Source organism: Dendrobates tinctorius, unplaced genomic scaffold (assembly GCF_039654945.1).
Source record: "Dendrobates tinctorius isolate UK_male_01 unplaced genomic scaffold, ASM3965494v1 ptg000026l, whole genome shotgun sequence".
In the NCBI taxonomy this organism is placed as follows: Eukaryota; Metazoa; Chordata; class Amphibia; order Anura; family Dendrobatidae; genus Dendrobates; species Dendrobates tinctorius.
This window is the reverse complement of record NW_027361694.1, coordinates 9,696,539-9,720,000: the sequence shown is the minus strand read 5'-3', so window position 1 is coordinate 9,720,000 and position 23,462 is coordinate 9,696,539. Positions and strand designations below refer to the sequence as shown.

The following is a 23,462-nucleotide window of genomic DNA, read 5'->3' as shown; positions in this document are numbered from 1 at the left end:
TTTGGTCTCTAATATTCCACAAAAAAAAAGCTACAAGAAGCGATCAAAATATCATATCTATCACACAATTTGTATTAAAATGTTATCTTGCCCTCACTGAAAGTAAGCGGTCACACAACTGTCAAGCAAAAAGTGAAAGCATTACGGGTCTCAAAAAATTTCAACCCAATAAAAAACATGACTTTTGGTATCACCATAATAATCGTACTAATGAGGAGCATCATATTGCCGATCATTTTTATCACACAATGTACGCCATGATGGCAATTCCCAAAAAACAATGTCAGAATTCTTGGGATTTTTTTCCGCAGTTTCATTGCCCTTAGAATTTATTTTTCGTTTTCCACTACTTTTAAGTGATAAAATAATAAGTGGTGTTAATTTAAAAGTACAACTTGTCCCACATAAAAACAAGCCCTCATATGTTTGAAGACAGAAAAATTAAAATTTATGGCTTTTGGAAGAAAAGGAGGAAAAAACTAAAATTAAAAAAAAAAAGGGAAATTGACACTTGTGTGGTCAATGACAAATAATAGGTAGCACACAGACGGCACCCATATGCTTTATCTCTTCACAGACCCATAGATTTGAGTAGAGACATTAGTCAGATCAAAAATTGACTTTTTTCTTTTTCTCCCCACTGCTGACACTCCATCTACAAATGAACACGCATGTTGGACTATAATGGGTGTAAAAAATAAGGATGGAACACAAATATGAAAAAAGGATGCCTGATTGGGATCTTGGGTGGGAGGTGGAATCTATTGCAGTGATAAGATTGTGGATGATGAGACCAGCTGTGACTACTGGCTGAGGGAGGGATGAGGGTGCATGGCTTTACCAAGGAGGACACTATTCTACTTGGCGATACTGGGTACAAAACCTTAAGTGGGGTGTCTGTTCAGTTACTGTGCTGGTGCCGATTCGTGATGAGCGAGCGTGTTAAGGTGAGGTGTTATCCGAGCACGCTCGTGTGCTAATACAGTTTCTTCGGCATGCTCGAATACGATGTTCGGGTCACTGTGGCTGCATGTCTCACAGCTGTTCCATAGCCACGTGTTTGTTAGACATCACTGCATGTGTTGTGGTTGTTGTACAACCACGAGACATGCAGCATCGGGGAATCGAAGCACACCGAAGATACTCTTGGCATATGAGCGTGTTCGAATCATCACTAGTTTCAGTCCTCCCGTGGTCTTGGGCTGTTTGCATCACTCAATTTTTCAAGGCATTGTAACTAGTGATGAGCGAGTATACTCGTTGCACGGGTTTTTCCGAGCATGCTCGGGTGTCCTCTGAGTATTTTGGCTTGCTCAGAGATTTAGTTTTCAATAGTCTCATCTGCATGATTTGCGACTGCTAAACAGCTTGAATACATGTGAGGAATGTCTGTATGTTAGGGAATTCTCACATGTTTTCAGCCTGTCTGCAAGTCACAAATCATGCAGATGAGACAACGAAAACTAAATCTCTGAGCAAGCCAAAATACTCGGAGTACACCCGAGCATGCTCGGAAAAACCTGAGCAACGAGTATACTCACTCATCACTAATTGTAACTCTACTGAGATCAGATACATTTTTTTTAATGGTGAAAAGTGACGTTCATTGTTTAATTGGGAATCTGTCTTTAATATTAATGATTTCTCTATCGCCTCATTGGGGGACACAGAAACCATGGGTGTATGCTGCTGCCACTAGGAGGCTGACACTATGCACAGAAAAAGGTTAGCTCCTCCGCAGTATACACCCCACCGACCGGCACTAATTTCCTCAGTTTAGCTTAGTGTCAGTAGGAGGTGGACATGGGTCTTTCTTTAGACACATATCTACCTCGGTGTTCGTCGTTTTTCTTTCAGGTTTCCGGAGGGATACAGAGTGAATAGTCCCATCTGTAGTCCCACAAAGAGACTATGAGTACAGCGTGTACTGCCACTCCGTATCATCATAGCTCTCCACGGCAGGACCAAGAGCCTAACACGGGTGCGTGTCAGCGATCCAGATGGTCCTTGTCCCCCGTCTCCCACCCACTCGCCTACCAGAGCCTGTCGGTTTGGATGAGGCGCGGACACTCTTCTACAGGAATCAGCACGCTGGATGATGAAGGCACCTTTATTCCCTCAGGTTTACTCAGAAGACTCATCAGGCAGGGTAAGTAGGAGGCCCCCAAGTCGCATCCACTCCCCTCTGCCTCGACTGCAGCCAATCCCATTGAGTCTGCCGTCCAGGAGCCCCCTGTTGTTCCACGTGAGAGTGAACCCCCCATCCCTGGCTGGGCTTCTTCTCTATTACAATTAGTGGCAGATCTTACTAGGGTGTCTCAGTTCCTAGTGGGCGCTCTTGATAAGTTGCCCCTAGACACTTCTGCAGGATCCAGCAGGTCACAAGAGGCTCCATCTGAGCGAGCCAGCCAGCATGAGCCGCAAGGGGCCCAGGCAGGATCGCCGGCCGGAATCCTCGCCCCATCTCACCGCATAGTCCTTCCCAGCAATCTCCTTCCCGTGCCTCCTCACCCGAGTCAGTTGAAGCTTTCTCGGATGCGCCATCCGAACAGATTTTTGAGCTGGATTCGGACCATACTGCGGACATGAAGGTTACGGTACAGAACCTCATTGCCGCGATCAACCATTTTTTTGAGATCACAGACTCCCCTGCGAAACCCTCAGATCAGGATGTTTCGTTCAGACGGGCAGAAGCACCTTCCAGAGTCTTCGCTCCTCACTCTGAGTTTGACAAGCTCCTTACTAGGGAAAGAGAAAATCCAACCAGGCGTTTCCAAAGAGGAAAGCGCCTCGGCGTGCTGTATCCATTTTCTCAAGAGCTCACCGACAACTGGTCGGATTCCCCCTCTGTAGACGCTTCTGTGTCCAGACTATCTAACAACACAGTGCTTCCGATTTCAGGTGTTGCGTCTCTGAAGGATTTTAACAACAGGATCATAGAATCCTTAGCAAAGTCAGCATTTGGAGCGGCTGCTACAGTGCTAAGCCCGACCTTTGCTTCCACTTGGGTAGCAAAAGCCATAGCTACTTGGGCGGAGGATCTCCGCCAAGGCATTCTTGATGGAGCCCACCCAGATCTCCCATGCAGGGGGATATTTGGTCTCTGCCTCCTTAGATGCCGCGTCTTGCGCAGCTCAAGCGTCCAGCAATGTTGTTGCAATCCGGCGCACAATTTGGCTTAAGGCTTGGCAGGCGAATTTGTCTTCTAAAAAGTCCCTTACCAATCTGCTTTTTCAGGGAGCGCGTCTCTTCGGATCTCAACTGGACCAGATCATTAAAGATGCTACTGGGGGTACAAGCTCTGTTCTCCCTCAGTCCAAGCCTTGTAGACTCCCTCCAAGGCGTCAGTTTCGGCCCTTTCAGTTTTTCCGCCGCGTCGGCAGAACCCTTTTCCAACCAACAAAGGCCGCAAGCGCGCCAGGATAGGAAGAAGATCTCCTTTAGGCCCACTCCCTCCTGGCGATCTCACTCCTCCTAGGGCAGATCCTCCAGATCCAGACCTGGACGGTCCACATCGGCATGACTATCAACAAAGGTACGAGGCACCTTCCCAGCTGGGCGGCCGACTCCTTTTCTTCAGAGACGTCTGGTTTGCCTCGGTGGAAGACGCTTGGGTCAGGGAAGTTGTATTATTATTATTATTATTATTATTATTATTATTATTTATTATTTATTGTTATAGCGCCATTTATTCCATGGCGCTTTACATGTGAGGAGGGGTATACATAAAAACAAGTACAATAATCTTAAACAATACAAGTCATAACTGGTACAGGAGGAGAGAGGACCCTGCCCGCGAGGGCTCACAATCTTCAAGGGATGGGTGATAATACAGTAGGCGAGGGTAGAGCTGGTCGTGCAGCGGTTTGGTCGATCGGTGGTTACTGCAGGTTATAGGTTGTATCCTCAGGATACAAAATAGAGTTCATTTATTCGGACTCCCATGACAGCACCACGAGAGAGGGGATCCGCCCCATAGGAACAGGAAACCTACAGATACAAAAGGGCGGTACCTCTCCCACGCATCAGTTGGTTTCCTGTTCCTGAGGGGACGGGATCCTACAGAAGAATGGGATCCCAGGCCGGCCAGCCGACACCGGTAGCGAGGGGGTCTCCTACCTCGGCTTGGTTCGGATTTTCTGGAAGACGCCACGGTGGCCCAGGATGGGTATCACGGCGGTGGCGTGGACAGCAGGGAGCGGCGTCCGGAGGATGGCCGTCTCCGGAATTAAGCCGCCGCCGGTAAGTATTTTCCCCCCCGGGATTCCCGGCTCCGGCGGCGCAGATAGGTTGCCAGCGCTGTGCAGAGGGCTGCGACCGGGCGCTGCTCCGGAGCTCCCGGGCGTCCCGCGGAGCTTCCGGCGTTTCCGGGGTAGCGGTGACGTCAGGGGGCGGGCGGAGGAGGCGCTTCCGGGTCAGAGCGCTACTGCGCATGCGCGGCGATCCCAAGATGGCGGCGCCCATCGGAAACACCGATGGCGCGCGGTGGGGCGCCTGCTGGGGTAGGGAGATCCATTAAGGGGGGGGGAGGGGCGCGGCATGGAAACTGCTGACCGGAGGAGGGGTATTTAGGCGGGACCCGGGCAGGGTGCCTTGCCTTGGCCACATTACTACATGCAGCAGTGTGCAGCAGCAGTGGTGATGGAAAGCGATCGAGAGCAGCAGCGACAGAAGCAAGGGCAGCAGCGGCAGACATCACTGCCGCCCCTGGATGACCTTCGGCAGGTCAAACAGAAAAAGAAAGGGTCCCGTGACAGTAATGCGGGACGAAGTGACCAGTCCACTCGTAAAAGCTCCTCCAGGCAGACAGGAGCATCGGCTGAAAGAAATCCCCCTCGTTCTCCGGTACTTGATTGTGGCACTGGTAAGTGATCTTCGTGAAAGTTCACTCAGTGACGGGACCCCCCTTCTGTGTTTTTCTTTTTCTAGGGAAAAAAAGCTACAAATAAAAATAAACATAGGGAATGCGCACTCTGTGCATGCCCATTACCAGACGCGTGCCTCAAAAGATTGTGCCCCCCCTGTATTCAGCAGACGGTGGCAGAAGAGTCGCCTGCAGTAGCGGCGAGTTTGAGAGACATTGTCAGGGTAGAAATGAGGGAAACCCTAAAGTCCTTGTCTCAGCCGCAGAGTCTAAGGGGCGAGGTCCCGGCGGAGTCTGATTCCTCAGCAGAGTGGAGAAAAAGCAGAGACTCCCAGGCTTCATCTCCCTCGTCCTCTTCAGGAGAAGAGGACTCGGGGCGATTTTGTCTGCCTCTTGACCGGGTAGACAAGCTGGTCAAAGCAGTCAGAGGGACAATGGAGGTAGAGGAGCCTAAGCCCCATTTATCCATGCAGGATGTCATGTTCGGTGGGCTGGAACAGAGGAAGCGGAGAGTCTTTCCGTTAAACCAAAAGATACAGGATCTGATCCACAGAGAGTGGAAAAGACCGGACAAAAGAGGGTCGCTACCACCAGCCCTCAAAAGGAGATACCCCTTCGACGATCCGGCAGTAAGTTCTTGGGACAGAGCCCCCAAATTAGACGCTGCCATTGCGAAGGCATCAAAAAAATCCTCGCTCCCCTTTGAGGACATGGGATCCCTTAAAGATCCCTTAGACAGGAAAGCTGATACCTTCCTGAAAAACACCTGGGAGATGGCGGCCGGGTCCTTAAGACCAGCAGTGGCTTCAACGTGCACGGCCAGGTCCATGATGGTCTGGTTGGACCAGTTGGAGTCACAACTAAAGCAGGGTACATCAAGACAAACAATTCTTGGGGCCCTACCGACCATCCAAGAGGGAGCAGCTTTCCTAGCAGATGCCTCAGCGGATGCAATGAGAATGGCCGCCAGAGCAGCAGGTCTCTCTAACGCAGCTCGCAGAGCCCTGTGGCTAAAGTGCTGGCAGGGAGACATCCAGTCCAGAGCAAAGCTCTGTGCGATTCCATGTGAGGGCGAATACTTATTTGGAACTGTCCTAGACGAGCTGCTTGAAAAGGCGGGGGACGACAAGAAAAAGTTCCCAAACCTTTCATCAGCGTCCTACCGTCGCCCATTTGGTAGAAGGAGATTTGGCCAGGGGAGAAGGCGCAACTCTTCACCTGTTAGAGATCGACCCAGATGGGAAGACAGAAGGAGACGAGGTACGGGCTATATGTTTACACGCTCGTCAAGAGATCAAAAGAAACCAAATCAATGACTAGCGGTTCCCGTAGGGGGTAGACTGTCATCCTTCTTCCCGGCATGGTCGCAGATTACGAATAGTGACTGGGCGCGCAAGGTAATATCCACCGGGCTTAGGTTGGAATTTACCCAGATCCCGCGGGACACCTTTAAACTGACCCCCTTAAGATCTTCTCATCTTGAACAAGCGGCTTTAGAAGCAGAAGTCTTGAGCCTATGTCAGAAAAATGTTCTGGTAGAGGTCCCAGAGGCTGAAAGAGGAAGAGGGTTTTACTCTCCCCTGTTTCTAATCCAGAAACCTGATAACACATTCAGAACGATTATAAACCTTCGTTCCCTTAACGAATTTTTGATTAATCATAAATTCAAAATGGAGTCCATTAATACAACAATAAAAATATTGTTTAAAGGTTGTTTTATGGCAGTCATAGATTTGAAAGACGCGTACTATCACGTACCTATCCATACAGACTTCCAGCAGTTCCTGAGGGTGGCAGTTTCAGTAGAGGGCACAGTACGTCATTTTCAGTATAGAGCCCTTCCCTTTGGTCTCTCAGCAGCACCCAGGGTTTTTACAAAATTAGTGGCCGAAGTTATGGCTCACTTACGAGAGGTTGACGTCTTAATCATTCCATATTTAGACGATTTCTTGATTGTAGGAAAATCGATGGGTCATTGTAAATCCCAGATAGAAAAAGCTAGATCCAGGTTAGAAAACCTAGGATGGATTTTAAACTACGAGAAATCCCGACTCCAGCCCTTAAAAATACAGAAATTTTTAGGATTGATACTAAATTCAGACACTCAGCGGTGCCTGCTACCACTAGATAAATTACAAAAGATACAGGAGCAGGTTCTTCGGGCAATGGATAATCCATCTATGACCCTCAGACAGGCCATGTCCCTGTTAGGTTCTCTAACTTCATGCATCCCAGCAGTAAGGTGGGCACAGTTCCATACTAGAACCCTTCAAAACGACGTCTTGATTAATAGCAGGGCCCTTGGAGGCTCCTTACAAGGTCGGATGTGTCTAAGCCCCTCAACTGTTACATCACTAAGATGGTGGCTTCAGAGCGAGAACCTAGCGTCAGGGGTGCCCTGGATAGCACAGATAACCCGTATTATAACCACAGACGCTAGTTCCTTTGGTTGGGGAGCCCATATGGGGGACATAGTGGTACAGGGCCAGTGGGATTCTAATTCTGAAATCTCATCCAACCAGAGAGAACTATTGGCGATAGAGCGAGCAGTCAAGAAACTCATTATCTACCTGCAGGGCCATCATGTGAGGATACACTCGGACAACCAGGTAGCGGTAGCATATGTCAACCACCAAGGTGGAACCCGCTCCAGCGCTCTGATGCAGATAACAGAACGGCTCCTCCAGATAGCAGAGAGAAATTGTCTATCTTTGACCGCGCTCCACATCAGCGGAAAGGACAATGTAAGAGCAGACTTTTTAAGCCGCAAGGCTCTAAGACAAGGAGAATGGGCTTTGAACAAAGACATTTACCGCCAGATTGTCCGCAGATGGGGCCAGCCAGAGGTAGACCTCTTTGCCACCAGAGAAAACAGAAAAGAAAGATTGTTCTGCTCTCTGAACCCCAGGGAAAATCCCCTGGCGGTGGATGCCCTACTGATAAGATGGGACTTTTCTCTGGCATACGCCTTCCCACCATTGAATCTTCTTCCCCTGGTAGTCAGGAAGATCAGAGAGGATCAGGCAAGAGTCATACTGATTGCCCCCTTTTGGCCCAGGAGGACCTGGTTCGCGTGGTTGAGGACCATGTCGGTAGGCGATCCCTGGGTACTACCGAACCTTCCGGATCTCCTCTACCAGGGGCCAGTCAGCCACCCACAAGTAGCGAGACTTCATTTGACGGCGTGGTGTTTGAAAGGTCACTATTAAAAAATAGAGGGTTCTCCAAGAACTTAATTGACACCCTCCTAAGAAGCAGAAAATTAACCACCACTAATATTTATGCTAGGACCTGGAAACGCTTCCTATCCACCTTTCACTTTGACATCAGAGATGGAATTCCCACGAAACATATTCTGGAATTTCTCCAGAAAGGTTTCGAATTGGGTCTCTCCACAAGTACGCTAAAAGTACAGGTTTCAGCCTTAGGGGCCCTGTTTGCAGCTGATATTGCAAAAGATTATTGGGTAGCAAGGTTCATCAGAGCAGCGGCCAGATCGAGACCTATACACAAAGACAGATGCGTACCGTGGGACTTAAACTTAGTCCTTACAGCCATGACAGAAAGTCCGTTTGAACCTTTAGATTCCGCCTCACTAAAGATTATATCCCTTAAAACAGCATTCCTGGTAGCAATAACATCCGCACGTAGGGTGAGCGACATACAGGCACTCTCCAGATTGCCTCCTTACACAGAGTTCTTACAGGATAGAGTGATCCTAAGGCCAGATCCAGCATACCTTCCCAAGGTAGCAACACAATTCCACAGGACACAGGAGATAGTTCTGCCTTCCTTCCTCCCTAATCCAACCAACCCTAAAGAGCAGAAACTTCAGGCATTAGATATTAGGCGGTGCTTACTGACATATTTAGCAGCCACGGATCCTTGGAAGAAGGAGAACGCATTATTCCTATCCTTCCAAGGTTCCAGAAAAGGATACAGAGTATCAAAACGCACATTAGCAAGGTGGATTAGGGAGGCTATCTCTCTTGCCTACACAGCAGGTGGCGGTCCGGCTCCACAGAACCTGAGGGCACATTCCACTCGGGCCATGGCATCATCCTGGGCAGAGAGTCCCTTCGTTCAGTAATCGCTTCCATGGAGGCGCAGGAATTCATGTGCTCAATAGACATTCAGGATGCCTATCTGCATGTCCCCATTTTTCCCGAGCAGCAGAAATTCCTGCGTTTCGCTATTCAGCAGGACCACTACCAGTTTGTCGCCCTGCCGTTCGGCCTTGCCACCGCGCCCAGAGTGTTTACAGAGATCATGGTGGCGGTGATGGCCCTGTTGAGGATCCCGTACTCTTCCCGTACCTCGACGACATTCTAATCAAAGCTCCATCTTTTCACCAGAGTCTTACCATCGTTCTCGACACCCTATCCAGTTTCGGGTGGCTCGTAAACAAAAGGAAGTCCTGCCTCGTTCCGACTCAACGTCTTGTGTTTCTAGGCTTATTGTTCGACACCCTTCGATCGAGGGTCTTTCTACCGGAAGAGAAGTTGATTTCCCTGCGGCGAGATGTACGATCGCTGCCGAGACCAAAGCTTCCATCTTTCCGCTCAGCTATGAAGATCTTGGGAAAGATGGTGGCGACGACCGAAGCAATTCCCTTTGCTCAATTCCACACGAGACCCCTTCAACACGCCATCCTGTCTCGGTAGAACAGGTCCGTTCTCTCCCTGGATCGTCTCGTCCTTTTTCCGTACCTCGACAACATTCTGATCAAAGCTCCGTCTTTTCCCCAGGCTCTCCAAAGTCTTGCCATCGTTCTCGACACACTGTCCAGATTCGGATGGCTCGTAAACAAAAGGATGTCCTGCCTTGTTCCGACTCCATGTCTGGTGTTTCTTGGCTTATTGTTCGACACCCGTCGATCGAGAGTCCTTCTTCCCAAAGAGAAGTTGATATCTTTGCGGCGAGATTTACGTTCACTGCAGAGCCCCCAGCTTCCATCCTTTCGATCAGCCATAAAAGTCTTGGGAAAGATGGTGAAGACGGCCGAAGAAATTCCCTTTGCTCTATTCCACTCGAGACCGCTTCAACAGGCCATCCTGTCTCGGAACAGGTCTGTCCTTTCCCTGGATCGTCCACTCCGCCTCTCGTCTCGGGTCAAACAGTCCCTCAATTGATGGCTTACGTCACCTCTCATTGCCCTAGGCCGATCATTCCTTCCGATTCACTGGCAGATTGTGACTACGGACGCCAGCCTTCTCGGCTGGGGGGGCAGTGTTTCGCAATCAGACTGTCCAGGGTCGGTGGTCGACTCAAGAGACAACTCTGCCGGTCAACGTCCTCGGGATACGGGCGATTTATCTGGCTCTCATTCACTGGGAAAGGCTTCTCAGGGGTCTGCCGATACGGATTCAGACAATGCCACAGCGGTGGCATATGTCAACCACCAAGAGGGGACACGGAGTTCTTCGGCTCTAGCAGAAGGGTCCAGGATTCTCCACTGGGAACAGGTAGCAGTCCCAGCGATATCCGCAGTGCACATTCCCGGCGTGGACAACTGGCCTGCCGATTTTCTCAGCCGCGAGGGTCTCTCTGCAGGAGAGTGGTCCTTAGACCGGGACGTCTTTCATCAGATTTGCCGTCGTTGGGGGACTCCGGACGTAGATCTGCTGGCGTCTCGCCTAAACAGGAAGGTCCCACAATTCGTATCCAGGGCCCAAGATCCTCTCGCAGTGGGCACCGATGCTCTCACCATTCCTTGGTCTCAGTTCAAGCTTCCCTATCTGTTCCCTCCCCTTCCTCTTCTTCCCAAGCTGTTGAAGAAAGTCAAGGCGGAAGGGGTACCAGTCATCCTCATCGCTCCGGATTGGCCCAGAAGGGCTTGGTTCGCGGACGCCCCCTGGAAGCTTCCAGATAGAGCAGATCTGCTGTCTCGGGGTCCAATCTGCCACCCCAATTCTCTGCCGCTCAATTTAACGATGTGGCTGTTGAAACCGCGGTTCTGAAACGGTTAGGTTTTTCGGATCGGGTGATTCACGCCATGATCCGGGCTAGAAAGCAATCGTCTTCCAGAATTTATTATTGTATGTGGAAGGCCTATTTCACTTGGTGCAAGGCCAATGACGTTCCGCCCATGTCCTTTTCTCTCCCTTCTATCCTGGCGTTCCTCCAGGCAGGCCTAGATGCGGGCCTTGCCCTCAGCTCTTTAAAAGGTCAAGTCTCGGCGCTTTCCATCCTGTTCCAGAAGACGTTAGCCTCCATTCCGCAGGTCAAGACCTTTCTTCAGGGAGTGGCTCATGCAGTACCGCGCTCCCGTGGATCCATGGGATCTCAATCTGGTCCTGGAGGCTCTTCAAGGGTCACCCTTTGAACCTCTTAGGGAAGTCTCCCTATCCCTTCTCTCCTGGAAAGTGGCCTTTCTGGTGGCCATCACTTCCATCCGGCGCATGTCGGAACTGGCGGCCCTTTCTTGTCGCCCCCCCCCTTTCTTGGTGCTCCACCAGGATAAGGTGGTCCTGTGGCCCCCGCCTTCCTTCCTTCCTAAGGTGGTGTCTACTTTCCACCTAAATGAGGACATTGTTCTCCCGTCGTTTTGTCCGGGTCCAATCCACCCTCTGGAGCGCTTCTTGAACAAGCTAGACCTGGTCAGGGCGATGAAGGTCTACCTGGCTAGGACGGCTCCCTTGCGGAAGACAGACTCACTTTTCATCATTCCAGATGGTGCGCGGAAGGGTCAGCCGACCTCCAAGGCTACTATTGCTCGCTGGATCAGATCGGCAATTTTGGAAGCCTATCGGGTCAAGCATCGAGTGCCCCCTCCTGGAATTAGAGCTCAGTCTACCCGGGCAGTGGGTGCCTCCTGGGCGGTGCGTCACAGAGCCTCCGTGCTGCAGCTTTGCAAAGCTGCAACTTGGTATTCGATCCACACGTTTTGCCAAATTTTACAAGGTCCACACCTACACTTCGGCGGACGCCAGCCTAGGCAGAAAGATCTTGGCGGCGGTGGTGAGTTCTCAGACCTAATGGAAGTTTGCTTTTCCCTCCCCATGGACTGCTTTGGGATGTCCCATGGGTTCTGTGTCCCCCCCCCAATGAGGCGATAGAGAAAACAGGAATTTTTGGGTTGCTTACCGTAAAATCTGTTTCTCGGACCCTTCATTGGGGGGCACAGCACCCTCCCATGTTTTGCAACTCCTGTTCTTTTGTTTGTTGGTTACAGTTGAGTTGTCCGTTCTGTCTTTTACTCTATTTTGTTACTTCTCCTACTGCTTTCTCACTAACTGAGGAAATTAGTGCCGGTCGGTGGGGTGTATACTGCTGAGGAGGAGTTAACCTTTTACTGTGCATAGTGTCAGCCTCCTAGTGGCAGCAGCATACACCCATGATTTCTGTGTCCCCCAATGAAGGCTCCGAGAAACAGATTTTACGGTAAGCAACCCAAAAATCCTGTTTTTGTGGCCTACTATAGAATCCAAAACGGTCAAGGGTTTTCCACTGCTTTAAATTTTGGTGACCTTCTTTTGGAGCTGTGGGGCTGTTTTCTTTACACTGTTTACATCCGGCCGCCTTTGGCCTATGAAGGATATCGACCTCTAGGGGGAAGTTTTTACTTTTAAATTGTAGCATGATAGATTTTATTATAAAATATGAAACCATGTTTACAGTATGTATTGCCGTATATTGTGGCTTGTAAAATCAGTTATCTATTAAATCTGTCAGAGCTTCTGATGGCAGGGTGTGTAAATGTTTTAATTTTCCAGCTTTTCTATTCCAGGGCAATATTTTATTTGAGGGTGGGTGGGACCCACATCGTGCTGACTCTTGATAAAGTAATATTCATACTATTAGGATTCAGCTTGAGTGGTTGTCATTTGCCTGCCCACTCCTTTTCGTACTTGTGGTTGCTTGCCAAATAGCTACTTTTCCTGCCTCTCTCAATATTCAATATAAGCAGGGAAAGAAGCCAGTCTGCATGAGACCCAAAATGGCTGTAAATTCCATTATGAGCAGTCACGTGATGATCTCTCAAAAACATTCAGTATGAAACTGCTGGAAGACATTTTCCCTTAGGCCAGAAGCACCGAAGTATTTATTTATTTTTTAATTCTCCACTCCCTTTTTACGGGGGTTGTCCCCATTCAGAAAATGCTTGGCCATTGCGCTACTTGTTATAAAAAAAACAAACAAACAAGTCTTTTCTCATCCTGATCGTCCATGCTCAACTTTCCTCCCACCTCTCATCTAATGCCCTCCTTGACATCCTGCAATCTGGCTTCCGCCCCAACCACTCCACTGAAACTGCCATGACCAAAATTACCCATCCTCCTCCTTCTTGACCTGTCCTCTGCCTTTGACACAGTTGACCACTGCCTACTGCTACAGATTCTTTCTTCCCTTGGCATAAAAGACCTTGCCCTGTGCTGGATATCCTCATACCTTTCTGACCGCACATTCAGCGTTTCCCACTCCCACACTACCTCCTCATCCCGCTCCTTCTCTGTTGGAGTCCCCTAAGGCTCTGTCCTGGGGCCCCTACTTTTTTCCATATATACTCTTGGCCTAGGACAACTCATAAAGTCCTATGGCTTCCAGTACCACCTGCATGCAGATGACACTCAGATCTACCTCTCTGGCCCAGATGTCACCTCTGCTGTCCAGAATCCCGGAGTGTCTATCAGCCATATCCTCCTTTTTCACCTCTCGCTTCCTAAAACTCAACGTAGACAAAACTGAACTCATTATCTTTCCTCACGTATCTTCCCTACCCGATCTATCTGTTATGGTAAACGGCATCACGCTCTCTCCAGCACGTGAAATCCGTTGCCTCGGAGTAAAGGCCCCGTTACATTTAGCGCTGCACCAGCGATCCCGACCATGATATGACCCTGTCAGGATCGCATCGCTAAATGGTCGCTAGTGAGCTGCCAAACAGGCAGATATCACTAGCGATGCAGCAGCGGTCGCTCTTACCTGTCAGACGCGGCGAGGGTGACCGTCTTCCGCCTGCGTCCATGGCTCGCTCGTCGGCGCCAGCAGGAAGCCGACGACGAGAAATGGACCAGGCCGATCTGGCAGCGATAGCCAGAGGGGGAGCTGGTCTGAGGTGAGTATCACATGTAGCGATATCGCTAGTGATATTGCTGCTGCGTCACAAAATCGGTGACGCTATGTGTAAAGGGCCCTTAACTTTCGAGACTGCCCTGTCCTTCAAACCACAAGTCCAATCTCTTGCCACCTCCTGTCGTCTCCATCGAAAAAATATTTCCAGAAGCTGTCCTTTCCTCAGTCCTCAATCTACTAAAACTCTTGTACATGCCCTCATCATCTCCCGCCTTGACTACTGCAACATTCTTCTCTCTCTGCTAACTCTCTTGCAGCACTCCAGTCTGTCCTCAATTCTGCTGCCCGACTAATCCACCTCTCTCCTCGCTACTCCATCCATATCGGCCCCTCGCTCCTTTCCTCTCCTATGTATAGCACTCACGCTCTTTTCACATTGTTAACTTGCACAGATCCAGTCAGTCCAACCATTCAACATCAGAGACGCTCTCACAAATCACTTAACCATCTGCTCACTCTTTCTATCCTCCTTCTCCTAGTTGCAGGAGACATTGCTCCCAACCCTGGTCCCCCATGTTATAGAAAGTCAAACCCCCCAACTGCTACACTTAGAAACCCCTCTAATCTTATTAATATTCCGTGCATGCTTAATTGTGCCCTTTGGAATTCTCGCTCCGTGTGTAACAAACTCTCCTTCATCCATGACTTCTTTCTTTCTAATTCTCTTAACCTCCTGGCTCTTACTGAAACCTGGATCCAGCAGTCAGACACTACCGCTGCTGCTGCTCTTTCATACGGGGGGGCTACACTTCTCTCATACCCCAAGATCAGACAGTAGAGCAGGTGGAGGCGTTGGTCTGCTCCTATCACCAAAATGTACCTTTCAGGTTATCCCTCAAGTACCCTCACTAGTCTTCCCTTCTTTTGAGGTCCATGCCGTCATACTCTACACCCCCTTCTCCATGCGAGTGGTGGTGGTGTATCGTCCTCCCGGCACCTCCCATCAGTTCCTGGATCATTTTGCCACTTGGCTTCCACATTTTCTCTCCTGTGACATCCCTACTCTCATCATGGGAGATTTCAACATCCCCATTGCTCTTCCCCTCTCCCCATCTGCTACTCACCTTTTATCTCTAACCTCCTCATTTGGCCTTTCTCAGCTTACTAATTCTCCAACGCATAAAGACGGAAACGCCCTCGACTTGGTCTTCTCTCGGCTTTGTGCAGTGGATGATTTTGCAAACTCCCATCTCCCGCTCTCTGACCACAATCTTCTTTCATTCTCTACCAAGAACTGCCAGGCCGCTCAGGTCACCCCCACTGTCCAGACTTATAGAAACATACAGGCCATTAACACCCAGAAACTTCTGAAGAACTTGCAGTCTTCATTGGCCCCTATCTCCTCCCTCTCATGTCCTGATTCTGCATTGAAGCATTACAATGAAACACTTCAAAGTGCCCTGGATGAATTTGCACCCCCTATAAATAGAACACCACAACGCAGACGGCGACAGCCCTGGCACACGGTGCAAACACGTTTCCTGCAGCGGTGCTCCAGGTGCGCCGAACGTCTGTGGAGAAAATCCAATCTACACGAAGATTTCATCCATTTTAAGTTTATGCTTAGAACATACAACACTGCCCTTCACCTCTCCAAACAAATCTATTTCAACACCCTCATCACCTCACTGTCCAATAACCCGAAACGTCTCTTTGACACTTTTCATTCTCTACTCAATCCAAGAGTACAGGCCCCAACCACGGAGCTCCGAGCTGACGATCTGGCCAATTACTTCAAAGAAAAAATTGACCAGATTCGACAGGAAATTATCTCCCAATCATCTCATACCATGCACTGTCCTCCCTCCCCCACTGCATCTAGCTCACTCTCTGATTTTGAACCAGTCACAGAAGAAGAAGTAAGCAGGCTCCTTGCATCTTCTCGCCCAACTACTTGCACCAGTGACCCATTTCCGTCACATCTCCTCCAGTCCCTGTCCCCTGCTGTCACCCCTCACCTAACTAAAATATTTAACCTCTCTCTCTCTTCTGGTATTTTTCCCTCCTCATTTAAGCATGCCATCATACATCCACTACTTAAAAAAACCATCCTTCGACCAAAACTGTGTCGCTAACTATAGACCTGTCTCTAATCTTCCCTCCATCTCTAAACTCCTGGAACGTCTGGTCCACTCCCGTCTTATCCGCTATCTCTCAGAAAACTCTGTTCTCGACCCTCTCCAATCCGGTTTCCGCTCTTTACACTCCACTGAAACTGCCCTCACTAAAGTCTCTAATGATCTGCTAACAGCTAAATCAAATGGTCATTACTCCATGCTAATTCTCTTGGATCTCTCTGCAGCATTCGACACTGTGGATCATCAGCTCCTCCTCACTATGCTCCGTTCCATTGGCCTCAAGGACACTGTTCTCTCCTGGTTCTCCTCCTATCTCTCCGACCGCTCCTTTAATGTATCTTTTGCCGGTTCCTCCTCCTCTCACCTTCCCCTTACTGTTGGGGTCCCCCAAGGATCGGTTCTAGGCCCCCTCCTCTTCTCCTTGTACACTGCCCCTATTGGTCAAACAATCAGTAGATTTGGTTTCCAGTACCATCTCTATGCTGATGACACCCAATTATACGCTTCTTCTCCTGACATCACGCCAGCCTTTCTAGAAAACACCGGCGATTGTCTAAACGCTGTGTCTAACATCATGTCCTCACTATATCTGAAACTGAACCTGTCAAAGACTGAACTCCTGGTGTTTCCTCCCTCTACTAATGTACCTATACCCGACATTGCTATTTCTGTGTGTGGTTCCACTATTACTCCCCAGCAACAGGCCCGCTGTCTTGGGGTCATACTTGATTTTCCGAGCTTTCCTTTGCCACCCACATTCGATCAGTGGCTCGCTCTTGTCATCTGCACCTCAAAAACATTTCTAGAATTCGACCTTTTCTTACTTTTGACTCTGCAAAAACTCTTACTGTTTCTCTTATTCATTCTCGTCTGGACTATTGTAGCTCTCTTCTAATCGGTCTCCCTCTTACCAAACTCTCCCCTCTCCAATCTGTCTTGAATGCTGCAGCCAGGATCATATTCCTCACCAATCGTTACACCGATGCCTCTACCTTGTGCCAGTCATTACACTGGCTACCCATCCACTCCAGAATTCAGTATAAACTTATTACCCTCACCCACAAAGCCCTCCATGGCTCAGCACCACCCTACATCTCCTCCCTTGTTTCAGTATACCACCCTACCCGCGCCCTCCGTTCTGCTGATGACCTGAGGTTAGCATCCTCAATAGTCAGAACGTCCCACTCCCGTCTCCAAGACTTTACACGTGCCTCGCCAATTCTTTGGAATGCACTTCCCAGGTCAATACGATTAGTCCCCAATCCCCAAAATTTTAAGTGTGCCCCGAAAACGCATTTATTCAGACTAGCCTATCACCTCAACACATTAACCTAATCTATCCCTGTGTGGCACAGCCAAAAGTTTTACCATAACCAGATTTCCTGCATCATGTTCCCACATGCTTTATGCATCCATTAGCCCTTTGTGTCTGTACTGTTACACACTTAACATTATGGCTGGTCCATACAATCAGGGCAACTGTTACCACCCACCTTTCGTGTCTACCTCTTTCCTCATAGACTGTAAGCTTGCGAGCAGGGCCCTCTTTCCTCTTGGTATTTGTTATAATCTACTGTATGTGATTATTGTTATGCTGTAATATCTATTGTCTGTACAAATCCCCTCTGAAATGTAAAGTGCTGCGGAATATGTCGGCTCTATAAAAATAAAATTTATTATTATTACTCCCCTGTTTCCCCCCTCTGCAAATCCCTCCATTGGCTCCCAATTCCCCAACGAATCCAGTTCAAACTACTAACACTGACCTACAAAGCCATCCACAACCTTTCCCCTCCCTATATCTCTGAACTAATCTCCCAATATCTTCCCTCACATAATCTTTGATCCTCCCAAGACCTCCTACTCTCCTCCACACTTTTTCGTTCCTCACACAACCGCCTCCAAGATTCCTCCCGAATATACCCTATCCTCTGGAATTCCATGCCTCAACACGTCCGGCTATCAACCACACTCGGATCCTTCAAACGGAACCTGAAAACCCATCTTTTCAGGAAAGCTTACAGCCTGCAATGACCATTCTGCCGCCTCATCACCACCAGAGCTGCTGCACCCCCGACCTTCTGTCTCTTCCCCACTATCCCGTAGAATGAAAGTCCGCAAGGACAGGGTCCCCTCCCCTCTGTACCAGACACTGTCATTGTAAATATGTTTATTGTTAACGATATCTATAACTTTGTATGTAACCCCCCCCCCCCCTTCTCATGTACAGCACCATGGAATTAATGGCGCTATATAAATAAACAAAATTTATTTTTTAATTCTCCACTCCCTTTTAACGGGGGTTGTCCCCATTCAGAAAATGCTTGGCCATTGCGCTACTTGTTGTTAAAAAAACAACCAAACAAGTCTTTTCTCACCCTGATCGGATCCACTGCTGTGTCTCTGCCCCTACTCCTTATTTCATATTGGCTGCAGTGCTAAACCTACCTGATATCAGCGCCTCAAATACTGGGGGCATTGCAGGAGACTAGTTAAGTGGACCCAGGGAGTGTGAGTAAAGCAGGGCTAGTTTTTTTTGAAAGGGGACAACATGTTCCATATTACATTTCACTTGGAATATTGCCAAAAAATGTCAATTTTTGTGTACAAAGTATTCAGTATGTTCAGTAACTGATAACTTTTTTTTTTTGCAGATTTGTGGTTATGATGTATCTGCTCCAAATTCTGGTCCGTTATTCAAAGTTCCAGTAACCGTAGTCATTCCAGCAAAGTGAGTGGTATTAATATTGACTCTTAGCTTGTGTGCTATAGGAATTTACCTTGTTTACGACCTATGATGTATAGATACATCTAAGGTCGTCTCCCTGCCTTTGGGGGCTCCACATGTGCCTCTAACATCTGCGATCCACCCGCAGCTGTTAACATGTTAAATGCCTTTCAATCTTGCATTTATCTCGCACAAACCAGAAGTGCATCATAAGACCTTCCCATCGGCGCCATATGTCACTTGATTGTGGGGTGACAATGGGTTGTCATAACAGTCGTGGGTCTGCAGAAGACAACCATGCCTGTCGTTCAGAACCTCCTTGAATGCTTGCCAGTTGCTGGCGATCATAGGAGATGAGCATTTATTGTACACGTAGCAGGGCTGAAGCCCTGCTATGAATAGTACAGGCAATTGGAAAATCTCAGCTTCAAGTCTCCTAAGGGGACTAGTGAAGCATGTAAAGATAAAGGTTTAAAAAAATAAAAAGCCTAAAACTAAGAAACATTAAAGTTCAAATCGCTTCCCTTTTGCTCCATTCAAAATGAAACAATAAAAAATGTACATTTGGTTCAGAAATGGTCAATCTATCAAAATATACACTAGATTATTCCGATCAATAAACTGCGTAACGAGGGAAAAAAAACCCGCCAGGATTATATTTTTTTTGGGTCACCACAACATTGCAATTACAGGCAATCAAAACATTGTCAATCAAAAGCAACATAAGCCAGCTCACCACACTTCCACCGCAGACCTCGGAACTCCGTCTGGACTGACGTAAGACAAGTAGGAGAGAGCAATTAGTTCTAGCTGCGTGTAAAAATCTTTCTTTATTTCTTCAATAAAATGCATAAATCTTCGTAATGTGTGCCACAACATGGACAACGGCAACGCGTTTCGATCTGTAAGATCTTTGTCAAAGCCATCTTTGACAAAGATCTTACAGATCGAAACGCGTTGCCGTTGTCCATGTTGTGGCACACATTATGAAGATTTATGCATTTTATTGAAGAAATAAAGAAAGATTTTTACACGCAGCTGGAACTAATTGCTCTCTCCTAATCAAAACATTGTACCTACCCCAAAATTATATCAATAAAAAAACGCAGGCTTGGCATGCAAAAAAATAAGCCCTCACCCAATTTCAGATCTCGAAAAATGGAGACTCTCTGCGTCTCAGAAAATTACCACTTTTTTCTTCTTACATACTTTGGGTTTTTGTTTCACCACCTAAATAGAAAAGACCCTATACATGTTTGGTATCTGTGAAGTTGTAATGACCTGGAGAATCATATTCCCAGGCCAGATTTACCATATAGTGAACATGGCAAATAAAAAACTCAAAAACAATTGTGGAATTTCACTTTTCTTTGGGATTTCACCACGCATAAAAAATTTTTTTCCCCTTTTTCCAGTACACTATATGGTAAAATCAATGGTATCCTTCAAAAGTACAAAAAGTACAAATCGTCCTGCGAAAAGCAAGCCCTCTTAGTTCTGTGGCAATGTAAAAATAAAGTTATGAATCTGGAAAGTAAGGGAGCAAAAAAAAAAAAAGGAAAATCTCGAGGTGGTAAAGGCGTTAATATCAAGCCTCAAACCACTGCAAGATCCAATCCCAAAAGGACGACTGAGCAGAAAAAAAGTGCCAATTATTTTGCAAATGTGTGATTACTGGAGGTTTAGAGATGAAACACTAGCTGTGTATAACCTATGCAACCATTTATTCCAAGTGCGATTTTTACCCCCCCCCCCCCCCCCCTAGATATTTTCTTTCATCAAGTGCAACAGAATAATAAGCAAATATTTCTGATCTTTTCTCATTTGGAGTCCTGATTTTCATTGTATCCCATAGAGGTTATATACAGTATTGTGACTTCTTTTTTACATTTCTCAGGCTCAGTGATTCTTCGTACGACATGGAGTGCAAAGATATTAGTTTCAAACCTGGTCAGATTCAGCGCCATTTTATTGAAGTTCCTCAAGGTTCCACGTGGGCTGGTAAGTTAAAATGTGTAAACTATTAATGTCAATGTGTAAACTATTAATGTCTTGTAGATCCAGGAGGACATATATAATGGAGGGAATTTGAACATTTTACTTCTGTCGTGGTAGCTATTGAGAGAGGGCTAAATTAACCCTTCACGGTTGAGCCAGTGATGTCCAAATTATTCCACAGTGTGTTGCTGGCAACTCAAATGACCACACGGAGACGGGGGTCTCTGTACGGGAGGAACGAGACAGATCACTAGTCGCCTTTTTAGTCACTTTTATAATCTTTTGCTTAATTATGCAAAGTTCTCAACTACCAATAGCATCATTTCACTTTATAAGCAGATAATATTGCAAGAAAACCGGAAACTACATATATGTCCGTATCCAAATAGAAAGTAGTATAATGGCATATTCTTCAGAGTAATACACCCCCGGTTCCCTTATCTTGCACCTGATGGGATCAGTCTGGTTTCATGACAGCCCATCCCAATTGCAAAAATGTATCTTACAGAAACAAAAATGGAGAAACGAAACCTTCAGAGAATGGGTAAAACGAAACTTCAACTCTGATTTTAGTTTTAACCCTTCACATTCCCCCCCAGATAAAATTTTTTTAACACATATGCAGCATCAGAGGTGCTATCCCAAGCTAACAGCTTGAGGGGTACTGGTCTTCACATGACTGATGCCGTGTTACCAGTCATGGCTGTCGCGGCGCACCCGTCCCCCTGTATACTGCAGTTCACAAATAACAATTTTTGATAACGGTGGTGGAGATCTTTTGTAGGTAGCCATGTGCTTGGCTTCATCAAGTAGCATTTTGAGATCGGTGCAGAGAAGAGCAGGGGCAACGACACCTTTGGTATCATTAGCTGTCTTAGTGCAGAATTTTCTAATACATACAGAAATACACCAAAGAACAAGTTTTAGTATCACAGTTTTAGTATCACATATGCAACAAGGATACCGGCAGCAATGTGTAACAAGCTTTGTAAGATCCCAGCTATCCAGCCCCCAATTCCCTTAAACCAATTGGCTGGATTGAGAAAGGAGAAGGTGTCTGACCACCATCTGTCCTTATTACGATCATTGTCTTTATCGTATTGATCTGAGTCTTTGAATATCTTCTAACTTTAACTTCTACCAATAATAATATGGAAAATGCGGAAAACCAAAACATTATGTCCCCTTCATTTGCTATTGGCTTGTTTAACCAGCTTGCAGTGCGATGCGTGAATCCAAGTCGGTCTTCCTTCTAGTTTTACTGATAGAGGGGTGATGAGGAGAACTTGATAGGGACCGTCATACAAGGGTTCTAGTCCGTGCTTCCTGACATGCCTTTTCACGACTACCAAATCACCAGGCTTCAGGTTATGACGTGTCGGTTTCTGCTGAATCTGGAAAAGAAGAGGAAACTAGAACATAGGTGTTAGCAAGATTTTTACTAAGCTGAATAACATATTGAACAGCACGGCCAGTTTCTTCTGATAACTGCTGAGGCTGGAAATTCGCAACTGGGGGCCTAGCACCAAACCATATCTTATATAGGAACAAATCATATTTTGTAATAGGGGTAGTACGAATATGGTATAGTACAATGGTAGGAGCTCTGGCTATGGAGCCGTAGTCTCCTGCATCATTTTGGTCAATTGTCCCCTTCAGTGTTCCGTTCAGCATCTCAACTTTTCCACTGGATTGTGTGTGGTACGGAGTATGGAGGGCTACAGTGGATCCAAGCATTGTCAGAACTTCTTGGTACACATGAGAAGAAAAGGCCAGATCTTGATCACTTTCAACAACTTCTGGAACCCCATATCTGCATATAACTTCCATCACCAGTTTCTTCGCTGTGGTTTTTGCAGTCATGTTGGTAACAGGGAATGCTTCCGGCCTACTGGAGAACCGGGGCCCAGTAGAATTTTTGCACCAGTGCGAGGGCTTGATTCTTTCCTCGATGTGTAGATCCATGTGCCCATGTGGCAATAGCAGGGTACATCGGCTTAGGGAGACACACAAGTTGGTCCTTTTTCCAGAGACCATTATCCATTCGTGCCCCATCAGTCTTCCATTGCTTCACCTCTTCCTTTGGAGACATTCTCTGCGTTGTCATTAAGCGGTCTCGCAGGGTCCGACAGAAAACTTCAGTCTGTTGTAGATCATCAGGTTCTTGTAGGGTCAATGCTTCTTGTAACTGTTCACATTGAGAGCGTGTGGTCACCACAGTTGGTATAGTTGGTTCAACGGGTAAAAGAGCGGCAGCTTTTGCTTGCATATCCGCAAATGTGTTGCCAACAGTCTGTGGACTGGTCCTAGGTCCGTGCGCCTTAACTTTGATAATGGCTACCTGAGTAGGTAATTTGATTGAGTCCATGAGGGCATTAACAGCTTCAGCATTTTTCACTGGAGTTCCGGCAGTAGTAATAAACCCTCGATTGGCCCATAGAGCCCCAAAATCATGAGCAATACCAAATGCATACCGTGAGTCCGTGTATATATTAGCCTGTCTGTTCTTGGCCAAAGTACAAGCAGTAGACAGAGCCTGGAGTTCTGCTTCTTGTGCTGACTGTGAGGGCAGGAGTGCAGCTGCGTGCACTACAGTGTCCTCTGTGGTAACAGCATATCCTGTGTGGAATCTACCAAACTCATCAGCATATCTTGAACCATCCGTGTATAACACCAGATCAGGATTTGGGAGTGGATTCTCACTGACATTTGGTGGAGT

General features: G+C 47.5%; 1 protein-coding gene across 3 annotated transcripts in view; it reads left to right on the top strand.

The window, feature by feature from the left end:
* TPP2 (tripeptidyl peptidase 2) overlaps positions 1 to 23,462 on the top strand; it is a 188,680-nt gene that overhangs the window by 81,688 nt on the left and 83,530 nt on the right. For all 3 annotated transcript variants that reach the window (XM_073569496.1, XM_073569495.1, XM_073569497.1), the window contains exons 15-16: positions 18,672 to 18,748; positions 20,643 to 20,746. In XM_073569496.1, the coding sequence (XP_073425597.1) occupies positions 18,672 to 18,748; positions 20,643 to 20,746 (181 nt within the window). The remainder of the gene's footprint in view (positions 1 to 18,671; positions 18,749 to 20,642; positions 20,747 to 23,462) is intronic.